The sequence below is a fragment of the Nicotiana sylvestris genome, chromosome 9, assembly GCF_000393655.2.
Source record: "Nicotiana sylvestris chromosome 9, ASM39365v2, whole genome shotgun sequence".
Classification (NCBI taxonomy): domain Eukaryota; kingdom Viridiplantae; phylum Streptophyta; class Magnoliopsida; order Solanales; family Solanaceae; genus Nicotiana; species Nicotiana sylvestris.
This window is the reverse complement of record NC_091065.1, coordinates 103,650,804-103,673,293: the sequence shown is the minus strand read 5'-3', so window position 1 is coordinate 103,673,293 and position 22,490 is coordinate 103,650,804. Positions and strand designations below refer to the sequence as shown.

General features: G+C 38.8%; 2 protein-coding genes across 3 annotated transcripts; one reads left to right on the top strand and one right to left on the bottom strand.

Annotated features, from left to right (window-relative positions):
* The first annotated feature begins 14,067 nt into the window (after nucleotides 1-14,067).
* LOC104222569 (uncharacterized) lies at nucleotides 14,068-18,418 on the top strand. The gene is made up of 7 exons (XM_009773809.2): nucleotides 14,068-14,513; nucleotides 15,522-16,170; nucleotides 16,750-17,380; nucleotides 17,480-17,580; nucleotides 17,671-17,760; nucleotides 17,841-17,965; nucleotides 18,112-18,418. The coding sequence occupies exons 2-7, from the start codon at nucleotides 15,625-15,627 to the stop codon at nucleotides 18,251-18,253; spliced, it is 1,635 nt and encodes a 544-aa protein (XP_009772111.1). The 5' UTR covers nucleotides 14,068-14,513; nucleotides 15,522-15,624; the 3' UTR covers nucleotides 18,254-18,418.
* A 1,304-nt stretch (nucleotides 18,419-19,722) lies between these two features.
* Nucleotides 19,723-21,695, bottom strand: LOC104222568 (probable WRKY transcription factor 65). 2 transcript variants are annotated; one of them, XM_009773808.2, is made up of 3 exons: nucleotides 21,279-21,695; nucleotides 20,958-21,095; nucleotides 19,723-20,422 (listed from the first exon to the last, which is right to left on the bottom strand). In XM_009773808.2, the coding sequence occupies exons 1-3, from the start codon at nucleotides 21,356-21,358 to the stop codon at nucleotides 19,954-19,956; spliced, it is 687 nt and encodes a 228-aa protein (XP_009772110.1). In that variant the 5' UTR covers nucleotides 21,359-21,695; the 3' UTR covers nucleotides 19,723-19,953. The 2 variants fall into 2 exon arrangements, with proteins under 2 accessions (XP_009772110.1, XP_070012216.1); XM_070156115.1 differs by having other exon boundaries at nucleotides 20,958-21,091; nucleotides 21,279-21,572.
* Between the last annotated feature and the right edge of the window lie 795 nt (nucleotides 21,696-22,490).

The following is a 22,490-nucleotide window of genomic DNA, read 5'->3' as shown; positions in this document are numbered from 1 at the left end:
ATATTCTAGTGCTTCAAACTTAGGTATCCGCGGGGCGTCGTTCGGCCTCGCCGCGGGTCTGGGATCCAAATCCCTTTCAAGCTGCTCTAACTCATTCATGGTTCGCTTCACATAGATCATCACTGCTGAGATAAAAGTAGTACGGGTCATGTCTTCACAAACCCGGCATCTCCTGACAATAGCATGAGCAATGGCTCTAATCCTGTCTTTTGTTTGCTTCTTTTCTATGAGCAAGCGTCTTATCTGATCGCTGCACGTCTTTAAAGCTCGGGAGTCTTGCAAGTGCTGGTCTTGCAGCTGTTGCACTTCTGCCTCCATTTGGGCTAACAAGTTGTAACAATGTCCGCTTTCAGTTTCGAAGTCTCTAGCCTGCCTAACCGCTCTACCTTCAAGGGCAACTACTTTTCTCTTTAAATTGGCAACAATTTTCTCATGGTCCCTTTTCAACTGATTCAAGTATTGGCGACGCTCTTCGGTTCTTGTCGCCCACTGTGCTTTAAGTTCTGCCATGACATTTTCAGCTTTTCCTAGCTCATCCCGCCATTCTCTGACTTCGCTTTCCAATCTTTTTACCAATTGTTCATCGGATCGGCTCCTCGGTTGCTTATCGATGGTTATCTTCAACTGTCGGACTTGGGCCTTAAGAGCGTCATTTTCTCTGGCTAGTCTATTCTTTTCACCTTGATCCTCGGCAACCTGTACACTGTTCTCGAATTTCAGACTCTCGACTTGTTGCTTTAATTTACCAATCTCAACTCGATAGCTTTCTTCCTTTGCTAACCAATCCCACTGCTCTTGGGACGACTTGGCGAAATCTTCGAGATGAGGTCTTTTAGCCGGTCTCCCATATGCCACGTCACCTCTGAACCATTCGTGATACCCTGGAGCAATTTCCCCTCTGACCCTATCGGACACACAAGTGTTTGCCATCAGATATTGACACTCACTCCAAATTTGACGAACCTCTTCCTCGGGGAATCGACCGTCAGGACTAATTTCGACCACTTGGGTACTCAAATCTTCATCTCTTGGTATTACTTGATATCTACCGAGTTGCCTCAGAACCCGATACGGTGCATAAGGTTGTATGCTTTTGAGTCCCATTAACAAAAAATGCGGTCGGGCTGCTGGCATATATATGACTTCCTCGACAGACAACCATCCAAGCACCCACTGTATCTGGCTAGCCTCGAGGTTCCGAAATAATAATGCCCAAGCCGTGACTCCTTCAGGTAGACCAGCCCCTTTGATTCTCGTACAAAATTCCCCTATACAAGTTTTCTCAGCCGAGCCATAACTCAATAACTGAGAGCGCGGGCACAAATGCTCAATCATCCACATTTGTAACAATAAGTTACATCCCTCAAAAAATTTGCCCCCAGCTTTGCACGCAGTGAGAGCTCTGAAGATATCAGCCACAATCATAGGTGCTAAAGTGCTTTTCCCCATGGTTTGCAAAGTACTGACGATGCCTGCTACTTTCAAATCAATATTACCATCTTTCCTTGGGAATATTACGAGACCCAAAAAAGCTACCATAAATGCCACTCGCCTGTGTTCCTCCCATTTTTGTCGGCTATTTCTGCTGCAAAGCTTAAAGTCTGGATTATTGAACCCGCCCACATGGCCATATCTATCATACACGAAGCGGAAACTGCAGAAACCCTTTGCAAAATCTGAGTGATGAACTGTCCGGGGTACTTTCAAGGAATCCAGGAATCGATGTATGGTAATGGCCCTAGGAGCAATCAAGTATTTGAATCTCAATGGAGATTGGTCACTTCCAATGTACCCCGCTATTTCCTCTATTGTTGGGGTGAGTTCAAAGTCTGAAAAATGAAACACATTATGTGCCGAATCCCAATGGGCGACCAATGCCCTGATGATATCCCCCCGAGGTTGAATGTCTAATAAATCCGGAAGGTCTTTCAAATATTTTCTCACTTCGTCTTGCCCTTCTTTGCCCAAACACCACAATTGCAGCTCAAAAGGGATTCTGGTCATTATTGAAAAAGGCTCATTTATTGTCGTGCTCATCCTGCACATTTATTAAAGCGTTTAAGCAAAAGAAAACTTTTATTTAACTCCAAAAACTACTATCTATATTATCGACTCAAAATTAACCCTATATTTCAAATGAAGAACTCAATTCTTAATTCTAATATTTTTAGATAAAAGACCCGATATTGCGACACGGCCTTCCTGCGCCTCAGGGGCAAAAATTTTAAGGCTGTGAGGGTCAAAAATCAAAATACGAGCAAAGGTGGCTGTTTATGCAAAGTCAGCCCTCCGGTGCCCCGTTTGGGAATATTTGGCTATTTATGACATAACAACATCACCTGACTTATTTATGACTTTTTTTTATTGTTTTTCAAATTAGGAAACTCAATATTGCAAACACGGCCTTTCAACGTCTCGGGGACGAAGATTTTTAAGGTTGTGTGGGTCAACTGGACCAAATCTTAAATATGACCCAAAAGTGGCTGTTTATGCAAAGTCAGCCTTCCGGCGTCCCCTTCGGGAACATTCGGCTATGTCTTGATAAAACAACGTCACCCGACTTCTTAGAAATTTGACATGTTTTTTATTTATTTATTTGCTTTTGGCTATTTTAGCAAAAGGTGGGTTGGACCCGATGAGGGTTGCCTACGTATCTCACATCCGGTGAGAATCAAACCCGCGTAATTCGGGCAAATTAATCGAACTATTTTAAAACATGACTCTTTTCCATTTTTATTTTTTCCTGGCAAGACAATCTATTTTCCTTTTCTATTTTTGAATAAGACAAAATAACGATTTTTTTTTATTTTCAACAAACAATAAAACAATCTATTTTTCCAAAAAAAAATAAAAGACTCTTTTTTTTCCTATATTTTTTAGTAAAACAAAATAAAATATTTTCCTCTTTTTTTTTCAAAATTTCGGCAGAGTTTCGCCAGTAATTGGTCATTGATTTTTTTTTCTAAAATAATCAATTAACTCCCTAACTGATATATTCTTTTTCCCTTTTTTTTTCTTCAATTTTCCAACATTCCCGAGATTCAGAAACCGGTCAACATGCAAGTTCGAAACAAATATATGTACAGAGCAAGTAGGATGCATCAGAATGGTCTTTTCATTTCAGGTTGCTAGTCCTAGACGGACCCAACCCCTGTGTTGAGTCCCCTAAGTCAAATGCAACGTGATGCAAATAAGCGTTCCTACTAGGGATCCGGCATGAAGTCACGTTATTCTATATTCAAAACCTGGGTCAGTGTACTAGACTGTGTACCCGAGCGGACAACTCGAGTCGAGGAGGGGGCAACTTACCGGGAACCAAAAGGCCATCCGGCTTCGTAACTTGTCCGACCTCTTTCTTATTTCAGGGTATAACACTAACAGAATAGGGAGTCTCAACCAGTAAGCACATCCCCGGAGGTGAAGAGAGAAGGGTTCGGCACAATTTATATATACAGTCAAATAATATCAAAGCGGTAAAAGCAGCATTTAGCACATTAGGCTCAAACATGTAAAAATCAGATAAAGCCAAATATAACAATTTATCAAAGCTCGAATCTCTAACCCCGAACCAGTGGTTCTGGGTTATCAATAAAATTCCCCAGCAGAGTCGCCAGAGCTGTCACACCTCCTTTTTCCGCCCCGCGAGGGTACAAGGAGTTTTTTCCAATTAAAGGACAGTCGAAACGGGATTTGTTTATTTATTTCAGAGTCGCCACTTGGGAGATTTAGGGTGTCCCAAGTCACCAGTTTAATCCCGAATCGAGGAAAAGAATGACTCTGTATTACAGTCCGCGAACCAGAAATCCGGATAAGGAATTCTGTTAACCCGGGAGAAGGTGTTAGGCATTCCCGAGTTCCGTGGTTCTAGCACGGTCGCTCAACTGTTATATTTGGCTTGACTATCTGATATAATACGTATTATAAACTTATGTGCAAATTTAACTTTTAAAAACCGCTTTTATCATTATTTATTTTATACAAAATTGCAACGTCGTGAAAACGCATCTCGAGCCACGCCACAACCAGTGCACGCGTGATTTGTTGACGCATTTTGACTTCGTCAAGATCGTGATTTGGGTTACATAAATGTACACCCGTATTCAAGAAAATAACCTTATTAAATATGCGCCAAAATACTACGCGTTATGATATTATTAGGTAAGACCGTGAATTTTACTAAATCGCCCATCTTGAAATCTAGGTATTTTCTTATATAAAAAAAATAAATAAATAAGATTGGAGGACTGCAATTTTTTGTATTATTTATATTTGTTTATTTGTTAGCGAGATCCTCCCTTATTTTATGAATACCCTTTAATGACTACATCTTTATTATTACTAAGTTTGTCCATAATTATGAAGTCAATCTCTACATACTTAAAAATAACATATTAATTACTAATTCAAAACAAATATTAATGGAAAGTAATATTACTAAAATGATAATTACGAACAACAGGGAATTGCCCAAAAAGTAAAAAAAAAACTAATTATCCCATAGTTGGATTAAAACATATTGTTAGTGTGACTTAAGCTTATTGAAATTAATTATTTACAAATACTGAAAATTAAAAAAAAAATTGATTACTAAACCATATTTCTAAAAGTTAAACAATTTAAACTTAACTAACTTTGTTTTAATTCACATCATGTCCTAATACTTGATTCGCAAACTAATTCATGTTTTAATTGAAATTAACTACATGATTCCGATTAACTTAATGTTGACAAAAAAAACCTTATGAATAAGGAATTAATCAATTTTTGCCAAACTAATTCAATAACGCCATTTTTACGTTATTTCTTCTATTTTGATTATTAAACAGTTTTAATTAGTAATCCGTCTTGAATATATTTCCTAATAATCCGGTTAAGGCGTTATTTAATATATCGCTATAACATGTCTAATTATGCCAAATGACAGTGATTGACAGAATAATAATACATGAATAATCTAAATACAATACAAAAAAATTAAAACTAAATTAAAAATTTAACATTCCGTTCTTCATTTCAGCTTACAAAATGCCAAAATTACAGTTGTGTACCTGGTATTGCCAATATAAGAAGAAGAAAGTCAGTCACGCAGTAATAACAATACAGCACAGCAACAAAAGTCCAATAGCAGTAACAACCCAGGAACAGAGTTTGCAAACCGGTGGAGTATTAAACTCAAAACAAAAGCTTCAAGCTTTGATGAAAAACAATTAATTCTGATTTCAAACAATGAAAGAAAGCAAAAGATTTTTTTTTAGTTTTTTTTTGAAAGTTTAAATATTTTTTTTCGGAATTTTCTCTCTCTTAAATGTTCAGCCCTCTTTTTTTCTCTCTTATTTTCTTTCTGTTCAGATTCGTTCTTTTTCTTCTGTATTCTCTCGTATCTCTCCGTGTCTTGTCTTCAAGACTTCCTATATATAATCCCAACCCTTTAATCAATTAAAATCATTCCATTTTCTCTACCAAACTCATTATCTTCCCACTTATCCCCATTACATTAAATAAATATATCACACCACCCCATTATTTTTTGTCCCCCATGCCTAACATAAATAAATACAAGATTTCTCCCCACTAAATTTTGTCTTGTCCCCCCTTTATATTAAACAACTATATCACAACCCACCCCATTACATTTTGTCCCCCATGCTTCATATAAACAAATACAAAATGTACCCCTCCGACCTTATTGCAAATTACTATTTTACCCCGAACGTACTACAAATTACCAAACTACCCCATCACCTATAACAATCAATTAATCAAACTTAACCAAAATATAGACAATATGATCACTTTCTAACAATGTTTAAACAACAAATCACATGAATATGATTTCTTCAATATTTCAACAACAAATCACATGAACACAAATTGAACAACAAAGAACAACTAAAATTTGATTGTACAATATTTTTTTAGCAACAAACAATCCTATTTTCAGATTCAACAACAACAATCAAACAAGTATATTTAGATTTCCAAATTCAATAATATTGAACTTAAAATCAACTCTAACAACATCACAACAAACAATTCCTATATTAAACTTAAACAAGATTATGAGACAAATTCAAGAAATAATCATAAGTGATAAACAAGAAATCAAACTATACAAATTTCGGATTCAAGATCAACCAAACAAAGTATGAACATGAATGAAAATATTTTAAACAACAAACATGATGGATTCAAACGATTAAATCAATATATTTCCCTTAACACAACTAAATTCTTTTAGACAAATAACAAGATCGACGAAGAAACAATTATGAACTTAAGCTTGAACTTAACAATATTAACAATTTCTAAAAATACATAAACACATGAAACAAATTGAAGAAATAGTCAATTAAATTTCAATTTGAATCTAACAAACATTAAACTAACAAATATTCACTTAAACAATAATACAAACATGAAATAAACATGAAAAATAACTAATTAACTTCTATTTGAAATCTGAAAATTAATTCAACAAAAATACATGAACATGAACAAAACCAAAAATCAAATATCTAACCATGGACATGAACAAAACAAACATTTGCCGATTTTAGATTCGAAAATATCAAAACAAAATACGGACAAAATAAAACTCAAAAATTACTAACCGGAGATGAACAACGACGAATTCGATTGTATGGACTGTTTCAACAAACCTCGAATGGGAATAAATCTGTCCGGACTCAACGACGAACTCAACGACGAACTCACCGTCCTTGTAAACTTGACGAACTCAAAACTATGTTCGACGACCTCGACTAAAACTCGAAAAAACGAAATGGTTGAATCTTGTTTTGGGACTGAAGGCGACGAGAAGAAGATGGAGAAGGCGTTGGACGTAGCAACTGCTACAGTGACGACGGAGAAGTGACAGCAGCCATGGCGGACTGCTTGTCGTCGTTCATGGTGAAGCAGCTCGAGCTTGAAGCGGTAGGGGAGGTCGACGTACAGTAGCAGTCGACGCATCAGCGTGGAGAAGATGGCGACGGGGTTGTGACTGAGTTTGGGTGCCATGGACGTGAAGCAAACGACGAAGAGCTGGATCTTGGAAGGAAACAAAAGCAGCGCGACAAAGCCGACGGGGAGGTCGCCGGACAGCTGCTCGTCATTGAGGCGATGCCATGGTAGCCATGTCCATGCCGAAGATGGAGCAACGACATCCGTTCGGAGCAGCCATGGCTGCTCGTCGTAGCTGGACGCGGGCAGCAGGAAGGTAGTCAACGCAGAGGTCGTTCACGATATAACTCGGAGAAAATGAAGCGTTTGGATAGCGAAGCTAAGGGAAGCCATGGATGAGCCTGAAGTTTTGAAGGTTTGGAGAAGAAGCCATGGGAGGTGTTCTTGAGTTTTTGTGAAGAAGAAGCCAAAGGGTGTGGGGGGCGGACCATTTTTTAGGTTTTTTAGGTTTTTTTTTATTTTTGTTTTTCTTTTTGTGTTTTGAATGAAGAGGGGTGTTGGGTTAATGGGTTAATGGGGCGGACCGGGTCGACCCGGTCTGAAGTGGACTGGGTCATGGGGAAGATTGGGCAATTATTTGGGCCTGAGGTTGAAATTTGAAGAAGTGGCCCAATCCGATTTATCTTTGTATTTTTATTATCTTTTCTTCTTTTATTTTTCTAAAACTAAATTATAAAAGTACTTAAATTATTATTAAGAACTAAATTAAGTTATAAAAGCGCAAATTAACTCCCAATAACAATTAACGCACAATTAAGTAATAATTAAGCATAAAATTGTTCATTTGGACATTAAATGCTAAAAATGCAAAAGATGCCTATTTTTTGTAATTTTTAATTTTTGTAAAACTAATTTAATTACTAACAATTGTAGAATTAAATCCTACATGCAAAATGCGACATATTTTTATATTTTTTATTAATTTAACAAATAAGCAAACACAGACAAATACAAATAATTATCCAAAAATATCACAAAAATACTCAAAATTGCACACCATGGAAAATCATTTTATTTTGAATTTTTTGGGAGTATTTCTCATATAGGGCAAAAATCACGTGCTTACACTGCCGATGAATTATTTTCCATTGTCGTATACGATCTCGGCGGGTATCCCGAATCGGCATATGATATGATCCCAAATGAAGTCTATAACTTTTTTTTCTCTAACTTTCTCGAAAGCATGTGCTTCAACCCACTTAGAGAAATAGTCAGTCATAAATAAAATGAATTTAGCTTTACCTGGGGCCGATGGCAGAGGGTCGACGATATCCATTTCCTATTTCATGAACGGCTATGGGGATATGACTGAATAATGCCGCTCTTTGGGCTGGTGGATCATCGGTGCATGTCTTTGGCATTTGTCGCATTTTCAAACAAATTCCTTAGTATCTTTTTCCATATTGGCCCAATAGTACCCTGCCCTGATGACTTTGTGAACCAGTGATTCTGCACCGGAATGGTTCCCGCAAGTACACTCATGAATTTCTCGTAGGACGTAGTCGGTGTCTCTCGAACCCAAACATATTGCCAACTGCCAATCAAACATCCTTTTGTATAATGTTCCATCATCGGCCAATGTGAATTGTGTAGCCTTTGTTCGCAGAGTCCTCAATTCCTTAGGATCCGATGGAACCTTCCCATTTTTTAGATACTCGATTTATTTGTTCCTCCAATCCCAAGTTAGGCTTGTGGAGTTTATTTCGGTGTGGCCTTATTCGACTACTGACTTTAAAAGTTGTACGACAGTCCCCAAGCTAATTTCATCGTCTTCGACTGATGACCCCAAATTTGCAAGGGCATCGGCCTCACTGTTCTATTCTCGAGGTACACGTTGTAGGGTCCATTCTTTAAACCGGTGTAGGGTTACCTGCAGTTTGTCTAAGTACCTCTACATTCGATCTTCTCAAACTTCGAAGACCTTGTTGACTTGGTTAACCATAAGTAAGGAGTCATACTTGGCCTCGATGACCTCTGCTCCCAAGCTTTTAGCCAGTTCGAGACCTGCAATCATGGCCTCATACTTGGTCTCATTGTTAGTCAACTTAGGGGTTTTGATAGATTGTCTAATTGTATTGCCTGTGGGCAGCTTAAAAATGATGCCTAGTCCGGACCCCTTCACATTTGAAGCGCCATCTGTAAAAAGGGTCCACACCTTCAAAGATGTACCTATTTTTAACAAAAGTTCTTTTTCGACCTCGGGTACGTGGGCCGGCATGAAGTCGGCCACAAAGTCTGCTAAGATTTGAGACTTGATGGTCGTTCGTGGTTGATACTTGATATCATACCCACTAATTTCGACGGCCCATTTAGCCAATCGGCCTGAGAGTCCGGGCTTGTGCAGAACATTATGAGAGGATAAGTGGTCACCACATGAATTGGGTGGCACTAAAAATATGGTTTTAATTTCCTAGAGGCGCTTATTAAAGCAAGCGCTAATTTTTGTAAGTGTAGGTACCGGGTCTCGGCTTCACCTAAAGTTCGACTAACATAGTAAACAAAAATTACGTACCTTGCTCTTCTCGAACTAGGACACCACTTACCTCAACATCCTAGACTGCAAAATGGAAGTAGAGTTGCTCGTCCGCTTTCAGAGTATGAAGCAATGGTGGGCTCGAAAGATACCGCTTTAACTCTTCCAACACCTATTGACATTCCGAGGTCCAAGCAAAATTGTTCTTCTTTTTGAGAAGTGAGAAGAACTTGTGACTTCGATCTGAAGACCTCGAGATAAATCGGCCTAAGGCGGCTATCCGCCCTATTAGTCTTTGTACACCCTTAACGCTATCCACGACTGTGATATCTTCGATTGCCTTGATTTTATCGGGGTTGATCTCGATCCCCCCGATTTGACACCATAAAGCCGAGAAACTTACCCGAACCGACCAGTCTTTATGCTTCATGTTGTATTTTTTTAATATGTTGAAAGTTTCCTGCAATTAAATGGTCCTCTGCGCGTAGGGACTTAACTAGCATATCATCAATATATACCTCCATTGATTTACCTATTTGTTCTTCAAACATTCGATTCACTAGGCACTGGTAAGTAGCACCAGCATTTTTTAGCCCAAACGGCATTACATTATAACAATAGATGTCATACTTGGTGATGAATGAAGTCTTTTCCTGATCCTCTGAGTTTATCTAAATTTGATTGTACCCGGAGTAAGCGTCAAGAAAACTAAGGATCTCATGGTCGGCCGTGGCATCGATCATGCGATCGATATTCGACAGAGGAAAAGAGTCTTTGGGACATGCTTTGTTTAAATCCTTATAATCTACGCACATTCTAAGTCTGTTCCCCTTCTTGGGGACTACAACTACGTTTGCTAACCATTAGGGATATTTTACTTCCCGAATGGATCCTATTTTGAGAAGTTTGGTTACCTCGTCATTGATGAATGCATGTTTTACCTCGGACTGGGAACTTCTCTTTTATTTTACCGGTTTGAACTTCGGGTCCAGGCTCAATCGATATGTTATGATCTCCGGTGGAATTCCTATCATATCCAGGTGGGACCAAGCAAAGCAATCCATGTTATTTAAAAGGAATTGAACAAGTTTTTTCCTGAGCTCAGAAGTTAACCCCGTGCCCAGGTATACCTTTCGATCGGGAAGTGCTCTATTAGTATGATTTGTTCCAGCTCCTCAACCGTTGACTTTGTTGCATCAGAATCATCGGGGGTCATGAAGGTTCGATGTATTATAAAATCTTCATCCTCGAAGAACTCCTGCTCCTTCGATGGCGCCGAGGCCAGTACCTGTGTTTGCTATTTGACTTCCTATTTTCCCTTTGGCTATGATCCCTTTGTTGACGAAAGCGCTGATATTGCTACTACTTCATCGATTGAAAACATCTCTTTGGCGGTGGGTTGTTCGCCGTACACCATTTTGATTCCTTCTGATGTTGGAAATTTCAAGACTTGATGAAGCATTGAAGGTATTGCCCTCATATTATGAATCCAAGGTCTTCCGAGCAGCGCATTGTATCTCATGTCACCTTTGATTACGTGGAGCTTTGTTTCTTGGATAGTCCCAGCCACATTTACTAGCAAAATGATTTCCCTTTTGGTGGTTTCACTTGCCATGTTGAAGCCGTTCAGTACTCGAGTTGCAGGCACAATTTGATCTTGGAGGATGAGTTGTTCTACGACCCTCGATCGAATAATGTTTGCCGAGCTACCTGGATCAATCAACACACATTTAATTTGAATTTTATTCATAAGGATAGATATTACAAGTGCGTCGTTGTGAGGCTATTCGATCCCTTCTGCATTTTCATCATTGAAAGACAAGTTATCTTTTGGTAAGTAGTCCCGGGTACGTTTCTCCCTTGTGATTGTCACCTTGGTGCGTTTAAATATCGGGCCTTGAGGAATATTAACCCCACCAACGATCATATGAATCACGTGTTGTGGTTCCTCCTATTCGTTTTTCCTGTTTGCATCTCTATCTCTAAGGTTATTCTTAGCTCGATCACTCAGGAACTCTCGAAGGTGACCCTCGTTGAACAAACGGGCTACCTCCTCCCTTAACTGTCTGTAGAGGTCTGGGCCACCTGGTATCCTTTATTCGTCCAATGGCTGATACAATACCCGATGCATCGACGTTGAAGTTGTATTCTGATAACCGTGGCGCTTCTTTAGGCTCGACATGTTTATATAATCCACTCTTACTCATGAGCCCTCGGGAGTTTTGTCCTCGAGCATTCCTTCGATAAGTTTGAATAGGATTATGTCCCGGTCCGTTGTTTCTACGATCTGTACTATATGGTTGGTACCGATCTCTGTTTGACCGGGGCTTTCTGTCGATGTCCCTTTGAACTCTGCCGTCAGATCTATTTGGGTATACGGAACAGGAAGGGGCTCCTAATTGATCATCCTCGACCCTGATCTTTGACTGGTATCGATTATGTACATCGGCCCAAGTCACGACTGGATATTCAATCAAATTCTACTTTAGTTGTCGTGATGCTATCGAACTTCGCTCGTGCAAACCTTGAGTGAAGGCTTGGAGAGCCCAATCATCGGTGACCGAGGGTAGGTCCATGCGTTCCATTTGGAACCAAGATATGAATTCCCTTAGCATTTCATTGTCCTTTTATCTCATTTTGAAGAGGTCCGACTTCCTAGTCGCGACCTTTATTGCTCTGGCGTGTGCCTTTACGAACGAATCAGCAAGCATGGTGAAGGAATCAATGGAGTTGGGCGGCAAATTATGGTACCATATCATCGCCCCTTCGATAAAGTTTCTCCAAACTTCTTCAACAGAACATATTCAATTTCATCATCTTCTAAGTCATTTCCTTTTATTGCGCATGTATAAGAAGTGGTATGCTCATTAGGATCAATGGTTCTATTGTATTTGGGAATTTCTGGCATGTGAAACTTCTTTGGAATGGGCTTCGGAGCTGCACTTTGAGAGAAAGGCTTCTGCACAAACTTCTTCAAATCCAAACCTTTTAGAATTGGGGGTGCCCCCAATATTTGGTCAATCCGTGAATTGTACGTTTCTACCTTTTTGTCATTAGCCTCGATTTTCTTTTCTCCTAATTCGATCAATTTAGTGAGCTCCTCGAGCATCTTCATGATGGCGGGGTCAGTTCCCGATCCATTATCGTTCGATTTCTACGGTACAGGTTCGACCCTATGAATAACTTCTTGTGATGTATCAAGCTCAATTCTACTTGGTGCTCGATTCTGATTTTGGAGCTGCGCTATCACAACTTGCTGAGTCTACAACATTTCAAATATCATTCGAAGGCTAATTCCGCCTTCTTCACCGCTCTGTGCGTTCTGATCGGCTGCTTGGGCGTCTCTGCGGATGCTATTTTTAGGGTCGGTGCCTAAATTTCCATGAATGGTAACACAAGAACTGACATCGACTGGATCTATGGCCGGTGGTCCATCGGTATTGACTGGAGGTACTCCATTTCCCGGGGCGACTATGTTCTCGTTCTCGCCATGAAGACCAAGGCCGGTGTCTGTGTGAGTGGGCGCTGCTTGAGAGTTTGACATGTAGATTCCTGAAATCAAAGACACTTACGAGAACAAGCGTAAAGCAGTGTGTGTTATGAGGATTAATACTAGGCAATCACTATTATCCTTAACCCCGCGGTGGGTGCCAAACTGTTTACCTTAAAAATCGAATAATAATTAAACTTAAAATATGGTTTTAAGGACATGTGATTTTACCCAATACCAATTGATAAATGTAGAAAGTAGCAGTAAAGATTAACAATGAGAGAAAGCAAACTAGTCTTGAAATGTGATTCAACCCTCGAGCTTAAGTGCTCTCAAACTGATCGGTGCCCAAAATAGTTAAGAAGCAAACTGATGAATAAGAATATAAGCTAGAAAGTAATGTGCTGCTTTGTTATGCGAGAATGCAAGATGGTTACAAGATGATTAGGATCCTCTTTATATAGTAGAGGAATCATATTTATGGTACAATTCTAATTACGGAAGTAAATCCCATTATTAACTAAATAACCGCCCTTGATTTGATCTGTTCCGAGATTTACGCTATGATCTCCGGTCAGTCACGAATATCGCCTTTCCATTATTGTGCTTTGCTCGATGTCTGCCTCTTTTGGTCTCGATTGCTACTGGCCTCGATCTTCGATAAGTGCTTCGGTCCTCGAACTCGGTGCCTTGTGCTCGTACCTCGGTCTGGTCCGTTGCGAGGCCGACCTTCGAGCAATTCCCTAGCCTTGATCAAATAGTAAATCGGGTAGGCCCGATTTTAACCGTATACAAACTGCTCATCGCGCGGGTACCATTACTAGTTTATTGAAAATGGTAGACCTTGCAAATGGTTCTGAATTCAGCTCGATTCACTTGCATTTTAGCTTTGTCCAGCTCGGCTCGTTTTAAAAAAAAAATTGGGCTCGGATCATCTCAGTTTGATTTGATTAAACTCAAATTTGATCTTAGTTCGGCTCGATTAAGCGCTCGACTGGACACCTAGGATAGGTGTAATACTTTGAAGCTTATAAGAAAGTGAACACATGCGTATTGTATAGGTAGTGCTAACGTGAGCACTGTCTTAAAATACGCACATTTTGAAGCACAAAGACGTATAACTATAACCATGTATAAAAGACGAGGGAAATAAAAGAGGAAAATCGAGTCGGATCGGATTACTGAGGCAAAAAGAAAGAAAGAAAGAAAGGGGCAGTCCAACAAAACAAATTACAGGGGTGTGAGGGAGAGACAGTGTGGGTTGGGGGGCGGGGGGGGGGGGTGTTTGGAGTAGGTGGGTGGTGTTGGTGAGTAAGAATAGGAAAGGGAGAAAATGGAGAAGATATTGAGAGTCTTCTTTGGCTCTAACGACACCCTTCACTTCTCTAACCCTAATTATAATACTTTACCCAAAACCCATCTCTTTCTTATTCTTTCTTCCATACATCTCTCTTTTTCATCAACTCTTTTCCTCCCTCTTCTCAATTATATATATTATCTATATCTTTCCTCTTCGTTAATTCACTCTTTTTGTTTCTTCTTTTCTGCGAACTTCGGGCGGATGCTTTTCAATTTTGTGCCATTCACAAGGTTATTGCTTCTTCCTTTCTCTTTTGGTTCATGGGTATCTGCTGTATTCTTTTGCTGGGGCGTGTAATGGGCTTTACTTGTATTTGTTTGGTGTTTTTATAAATGGGTCTGCTGTAATATGTAAGCTATGTCAATTGCGTAACTTGATTGTATTTCGTTGATTCATCTTATTGGGTAATCCAGTTACTGCCAAGTTTTGGGCAAATATTTAGGGCCATTAGTTCCAAAAACCATCGACTAACTCAGTTTTAATTTTGTTGGTATTGGCTATATGAATCATCTGCAGAGGCGGATCCAAGACTTGAACTTTATTGGTTCTGGATTTTAGGACACGACCCCAAGTGTTAGTAATTGGATTTTGAATTTAATTTTTGTGCATATTTAGTGGTTTGTGTCAAATCAACTGGGTTGATACGTACCCATATCTTAAAGCCTACATCCGTCCTTGTTCCTTTCTATTTTTTTTGGCTCTATTCAACTACTTTTTTATTTAGAGGATTCGAGTAGTTTGACTATTTTAAGAGGACAGTTAATCTACCGCAACTCTCATTTATTCGTGCTTGGGATCAGCTATACTTTGCATATAGGCGGAATTACTAAATCCATTAACTCATTCTTGAAAAATCCTAAGCCATCTTCTTGATATATTGTTTTTGCACATATGCAGTGTTTACTTAAGGCCATTAATACATTCCTCAAAGCTCCATATGCCATTATATTGATACTTGCATTTTATTGAGGATACATTTGTTCCCTGTGTTGTGGAAGTCGTGGATAGTCAAATTGATTTCTTTATCATGTTTCTTAGTTAACTATACTGTATAGATATGATAGTCTTCCTTGCCCTTTTGCTTGTTGGGTTCATGTGTACTGCATGTATGGGTGTTGCATCCCCTGGATACATTAAATTAAATGCTGAATGAACTTCTTGTTAATCGTTTTTATTTATTGATGTTTCTCTACATAAATGAATTAGAAAATAAAGGATACGTCTTTGAATGCTTGCAGTTGCCAGTTTGGTCCAGCAATTACCAAACTCATTTAGCAAGTGTCGTCTTTTTACCGTGATTAGTACACGCGTTGCTGGTGGGACCTACTCTTTATATATATCATGGATGAATCTGGTGGTACTCGATTTGAAGGGCTCAATGCTACTGTTAGAAAGAAAAGAAGCCACATGTTGCGACGACCTAGACCAGAGATGCCGGTTTTTCATGAAAGCCATGATCAGTCACCCTCAGCACTAGTTTCAGATGATGTTGGCAGGGTTTCCAGTGATGAGAACACTGGTGATGCCGATGCTGGACGGAAAATGTTCAACCTTAATCATTGCATGTCTAGAGGCTCTGCTTCAAGAGTAGATGAGGACTACACTTTTAAGAAGAATAAGGATACAGGATCTAGCTTGTTATATAGTAATGGAGGTCCAGGAGATGATACATATTCCCGGAATGGCTCCTCTCTTAGGAAATCAGGAACTGTTCAGGATGCCGTTGGCAATGATAACAAGCTGAAAAGGGTTAAGCTGAAAGTTGGGGGTGTGACGCGCACCATTCAAACCAAAACCGATTCTCATGGTGCATGTGGTGGTGGTTTGTCTACTAAAAGTGCTCGAGCCTTAGGTGCCTCGGTGCCACGGCAGAAACTTGGCCAGCAGGTTTATTACGTGCTTCTTCTCAAGTAGTTAATTTTTTGGATTATCTAAACCCACTTGAATCTTTGATTGTGCTTTAAACGTAGTCTCCCTCATAATTGTGGTTGGTTTCATCATTTTGAAAAGGAGGTGAACCGCATACCATTTTTACGGTTCGCTGCTATACTTGTTTCTGTCTAACTTCTCGAAACAGGGAAAGCAAAACATGTAGATAGATGTTGTTGCATTATTATAGGTTTATTAGGGAACAAAACAGTGAGGTCCATAAGAATCAAATGTTTCAAGGATGAGTTAACAACGTAATAGTTTTGCCCTAAATTATTAGCAAGAAACTCTGGTTGTTCACTTCATGGAAAACCAGATGGATTAGGTTAACCCTTACCTTATGTTGGATACAGTTTTGGAAAACTAATGCCAAGCTTTTGAAGATGCAAATCGTGATTAATCTGAAGCCGATTTACCAGAGAAAGAAATCTATTATATTGCATGTATTAATTTGGCATTTATTATTGGTCAGATTATCATTGTAATAAACTCTCAAGTCTCAGTGCTGTCCAATTAACCTTTTCATCTAAATTTTAGGACACTTCGAGTGAAGACGGTCTTTCGGAAAAGAAAAGTGGGTTGCAAGGAAATTTGTGGAGAGATTCACCAAGAGGCACTTTTGATGCTGGCAAAGACAATATGGGAAAGACACCAATGATAAATGCCTTCGAAAAAAGAGGTGACAAGTCAGATCCAGCTCGTAAGAGTAAGAGGGCGCCGAAGAGGCGTCTCTCCGAGGGGTTTGATGAGGATGACGATGATGATGAAATTCGGTACTTGGAGAAGCTTAAAACCTCAAAGTTTACAGGATATAAAGATTTCGAGGAGGAATTGACCAAGAAAAGAAGTCTTTCCCGTGTTTCAAAGGTTTGTAAGTATGAAAAGGATGAAAATGTGGGAAGTGCAAGGAAAGATGTAAGGAAGAAATCAGAGGAAGGTCCTGAGGACACTGATTATGAGGTGGAAGAGCTCCTGTCTGATGGTGAGCCTGAAGGAAGAAAGAAGCAGAAACAAAGGAAGGAATCCTCAAATTCACCAATTGAAACGATGAGAGGAGAAATGACTCTTACAACACGTCAACGAGCTCTCCTATCTAGCAAGGATTCTACTGCTTCTTCTGTGAGTCAAATTGAGTTCCCTGATGGTTTACCACCGGCGCCACCTCGAAGTAATACACTGTAGTTACTTATATGTTCCACTCTTATTTCTTTGCTCTATAACTTTTTCTGATTAACAAATTTGTCTTGCCATCTTTGCTTTTTTACAGAGCAAAAGGAGAAGCTCACAGATGTTGAGCAGCAACTGAAGAAAGCGGAGGCTGCTCAGAAACGTAGAATGCAAAATGAAAAGGCTGCTCGTGAATCAGAGGTTTTCCCTTGTCCCTTTTCCTGCTTACTGTATGTGTGCTCTTCTAAGTCATATGATGATGAAGTGAGCATAACCGTTTTGAATTTTCAGGCTGAGGCAATTAGGAAAATTCTAGGTCAAGATTCCAATAGGAAGAAGCGAGAAGATAAAATAAAGAAGCGGCAGGAAGAGTTGGCACAGGTAACCTGCTTGTTGATATGTAGATTGTTTTTCATGGCGATGTTATGAAGCTGACAATTAATTGACGTTATATCTGGCAGGAGAAGGCTGCTAAAGAGCAGATGCTTGCAAAAAGCACTATCAGAGTGGTTATGGGCCCTACTGGGACTGTTGTGAAATTTCCTGAAGATATGGGTTTACCTCATTTTTTTGCTAAACCTTGCAGGTAATGTTTTCTCCATCCCCACCTTTTTCTTGTCCTCTGTGGAATTGGAGACAGGAGGTGGAACCTGGATATCTTGGATTGCTACATGAATGAAGCACTATTAAAGTTGCTAATGGTTCTGATTGTGTTTTTATTGCCAATTGCAGTTACCCTCCCCCTCGTGTGCAATGTGCTGGTCCTTCCTGTGTGAATCCATACAAGTACCGTGATTCTAAGACAAATCTTCCTCTTTGCAGTCTCCAGTGCTACAAGGCCATTCATGAAAACACCAGCTTGAAAGCCTGCTAAAGATTGTTAAGATATGTTCTTGCATATTGTGTAGATTTAAGCAAGGATAATGAGGATATCATTTCCATATATAGGATTCAGGACCAGCTATATCTGGGAACAAATTGTGTACATGATTTGGTTGCCTCATAAATGTATGCCGCCCTGCCCCTAGTCCATTTGTCATTCCTCTTCTATTTGTTTTTCCATATTTGTATATTTTTCTAATCACTGGTCAAGTTCATTGCTGCATAGTCCACCAAAAAGGGTAGTGCCATCATATTCTAGTATTGCAAATGGGTTCATGGGTACATATTGTTTACACGTATGGCGCTATTAAATGTCTTTGGAACGAGAGTAAGTGTTTAAGAGGAGAGCAGATATCAGCAAGAATTGTTGCTTTACAATTTAGAAGAAAGAGCTATTCCTTCTTCCTGGTTGCTATTTTCACTTGTAGTTTGTGAAATTCTTTGTCAGCTATCTTTAGAAACAATTTAAACCTAATTGCTCTTTGTAAGCTTCCTGCTAACACTTTTTTCAGATATTCTCCCTTATAAGCTGTAAGTAGGCTTTCTCTAGAGAAAGAACTCGCATCTCGTAGCTGAGGCAACTTGTTACTTGTAAGCAACAAATACTTAAAGTAGACTATTCAGATAATTGATTCCTATAGTGCTATTGAATGTAGTCATATACTGTCACTGTATGTGAAAAAGGTACTTCCATTAGCAGACAATATCCTCTATGGCCCATTAGCGCTCTGCCTCGTGGGTTGGAATTTTCATTGGTATCTAAATCTTTTAGGATGCAAATTCCAGCATAAGAACAGATACCCATTTTAAACCATTACTATAATGCAGCAAAATGCCATCATCTACAGGGCACGCATCTATTTGCCTATTATAATAGGACTACTATATATTTCTTCCCCAACAAATCAAAACCACTCCATGAAAAATGTGTCTACCTTTGGACATTATCCTCGTGTCTGCTATTGCTCGCAAATATGTGCAAAAGAAGACACTATTGTGTGGTGCTGTGGTCCCAAAAGAAACAAAATGTGCAAAGTATGATGTGTCCCTCTGGTACCCAAGGGTGCATCCTAAAAAGTAATCTAGTGAAAACTGTAGAAATCAGAGTTCAAATTTCAATGTAGACAAAAAGTATTTGCCTAAACTCTGACGGACGGACAGAGTTATCCATTGCATTGCATGTGCTGAAGAAGGTAGCAAGTATCAAATGAAATAATTGAGTGCAAGTTTGGAACAAATAACACCATTATAAAGAGGGTATAATATGTCCCAAGTATCCAATTATAAGGATATGATGAGAAATTTATAAATGTTTTGAGTTGATTCACCCATTATCTTAAAATTTCAAGTTGGATGCTTGATTCTATCTGCATAGCATCAGAATAAACAAATATTCTGAGTTGGAAATACTAGTATGACATATAACAAAAATATTTTCGCGCACGGAAATAGAAAACCAGGTTAATACAAAGTGTTGCAAAATCCTATTATCAAAAACAAAGCAGCGAGCTTCCTTTACATGGCTACAAATTAAATGTTTTGAGTCTCCTTCTGAAATATCATACTTACAATGTGCCAAATGAAATGATTTGACCTCAGGCATTGGCAACAAGAAATTACCCATCAAGAAATTCACAAACACTACTACCTGTCAATGAAACCTATCTGAAGTGTGATCTCTGCATTTTTTTACTAAGAATAAGAGGGATCTACAAGGATTGTCTCCTCAAAAATGCCTGCAAATGAAGTAAAAGATGGAGGTAGTTGTAATTCTCCTAGCTCATCATAAAAGTCATTTTCTTCTGACAATTCTGATTTTGGAAAGTTCATTAGTTGAGGGTAAGAAAGGGGCAGAAAATCATCATATGAAATTGTTCCCAACAACTTATCAGTGAATTGATTCTCTTCTTGCTGGACAAGTATGCCATCATTGTCTTCGAGGGACACATGTCGGTCCGTTATTGGTTCTTGATCTTGCTGCAGAGTCATGGGAGAATCTTGTGTAACAGGATTGAGAGGGGAGTCTTTGTAAGGCAAATTTGGACCTGGATGATTATGGGTGGATGTGTATGTAATGATGAACAAGGATGAATCTGTACTGGACCTTTCTACTTGTTTTTTAGCCGAACAACCCTTTGAGCTGCTGCATTTGTAGTAACCCCTGTATCCAAAACGATCCACTTGATGTTTACTGAATTCTTCACATGTAAATAAGGATCTCAAAAGCATAGGCAACTTAAAAACTACTCTAGGATATATATGCACACATAGAATCAAGGCGGGGTAGCGAAGCCAAAAATTTTCATTAAGGGGGTCAAAATATAAAAATGGTAAATTCACAAAGAAGTGAGGGTGAGTCAATATATAATATTTATATATAAAAAGATATGACACCTTGTGAATACATGTGGCTCCGACATTGATCAGGGACGGGGCAGAGGGGTCGGAATTATCACACTCATTTTGAACTCATCAACTCTATATCTGGGATTACCTCCGCATGCACACTAGAGACTTAACCCTGGCATAAACATAGGCGGATGCAACACAAATTCAACGGGTTCAACTAAACTCAATATTATTTTCGTGGAGAATATTGAACTCATCAAGTTTAATTTTGGATAAAACACTGAAAAATGGAAGCTTTAACAAAAGAAAAGTTAACAGAATTGGAAGGGAAAAAAAGGTAAATGCACCTGGGATAAGGGGATCCTTTGATGGGTTTCTGTCCATATTTTCTCCAGCTCCAACAATCTGAAGGAGGCCCTTCATTCTTCTGCTTTATAGCATTTGCTTCCATTTGTACTGTGATCACAACTTTCTGAGTCATCTTCCTAACATGAGCACATTCAACAGCTGTTAGGAAAGAAAAAAGAAAAGAATCCCCCCTTTTATTTATTATATATGCTCACATACTTGATTCTGTCTATGGAAACAAAAAGAAGCAAATAAGGATACCAGAAATCAGCTAGTAGTGTAAATATGAAGCCTTATGAATTGAAAGTGTGCTGAATCACCTCTTTTTGGGGGCAACAAATTGTGGTTCAAGCAGTCTTGAAGTTTTAGACTCTGATTTTGGTGGCCTACTTTTACCCATGACTATATGATCTTCCTTCTGCTTTCTTGTTTTCTGTTTTTGGGATTAAAAAACTTCCTTTTTTCTTCGCATGAGACACAAGGGGACAGTTAAGGCGAAGGAAATGGAGCTGCAGTGAGAACAATAATAAGGGAACAGATATTAGAGAGCTCTCCAATTGATTATGAGAGAGAGAATAATGAGAAATGAACTAGAGAGATGACAAAACCACACGTTATACAAGTTGTTTTCACCCCATCTTTATCACTCATTAATTATAGAGCTACAACTCCACTCAACTATAACTGTGCCAATATGGAATATTTGATTCATTTTCACCCTCCCCTCTATCCTCTCTATTCATAAAACTACTCTATATTTGCTCCTTTTATCTAGAACTAGAATACGAATATAATAGGACGGCCCAAATTTTTTTACCATTGCATTTTATTAGTCCGATTAATACGAATTCGTATAGGGCAAGTTCAATAAGAACGTTAAAGCTCAACCTAACCTTAATTAAAAATATAAGGATCTCATCAACAAATCAATATTACTTTGCATGTGTGGATATATTATATTAAATCTGGAAAAAAATGATATTTGAAGTTAAAATTGAGAAAATAAGTAATTGAAAATTAACATCTCATGAAACTAGGGGTATCAAATGGGCGGGTTGACCTTATTTTGGAGGGAGAAATTCAAAAATAGCCAGATTTATAAGTGATCATTCAAAAATAGCCACAATTTCAAAAGTAATTGAAATTTAGCCATTTTTCATGTAAAAATAAATCTGAACGAAAACACTGTTCAAAATCCGGAAAAATACTCCAGTATAATATACTGGAATTCCAGTATAATATACTTGAGTTTCAGTATAATATACCGGTCCAACATAATATACTGGAACTTTTCGCGTGTTGCAGTTCTAGCATAATATGCAGGAAGTTCATGCACAGATGCACCGATCTCCAGTATATTATGCCGAAATAACTTTTCGTGTTGCAGCAAAATAATGGCTATTTTTCAATGACTTTGCAAACACTGGCTATTTTTAAATGATCAATCCGAAAACTGGCTAGCCCGTGCTATTTTTACTATTTTGGAAGGGTTAAAATGGGATGAGTCAATAAATTGGCGGGTCAATGACCCA

What these genes read in the sequence shown, in the direction of transcription:
- LOC104222569 (XM_009773809.2), top strand. Translation starts at nt 15,625, where the DNA reads ATGGATGAATCTGGTGGTACTCGATTTGAAGGGCTCAATGCTACTGTT. An exon ending in AGGCTGCTCGTGAATCAGAG is followed by an intron (nt 17,581 to 17,670) that starts GTTTTCCCTTGT and finishes TTGAATTTTCAG; the next exon opens with GCTGAGGCAATTAGGAAAAT. An exon ending in GGCAGGAAGAGTTGGCACAG is followed by an intron (nt 17,761 to 17,840) that starts GTAACCTGCTTG and finishes TATATCTGGCAG; the next exon opens with GAGAAGGCTGCTAAAGAGCA.
- LOC104222568 (XM_009773808.2), bottom strand. Translation starts at nt 21,358, where the DNA reads ATGGGTAAAAGTAGGCCACCAAAATCAGAGTCTAAAACTTCAAGACTG. An exon ending in TTTGTTGCCCCCAAAAAGAG is followed by an intron (nt 21,096 to 21,278) that starts GTGATTCAGCAC and finishes TGCTCATGTTAG; the next exon opens with GAAGATGACTCAGAAAGTTG. An exon ending in AAAGGATCCCCTTATCCCAG is followed by an intron (nt 20,423 to 20,957) that starts GTGCATTTACCT and finishes TTTTGGATACAG; the next exon opens with GGGTTACTACAAATGCAGCA.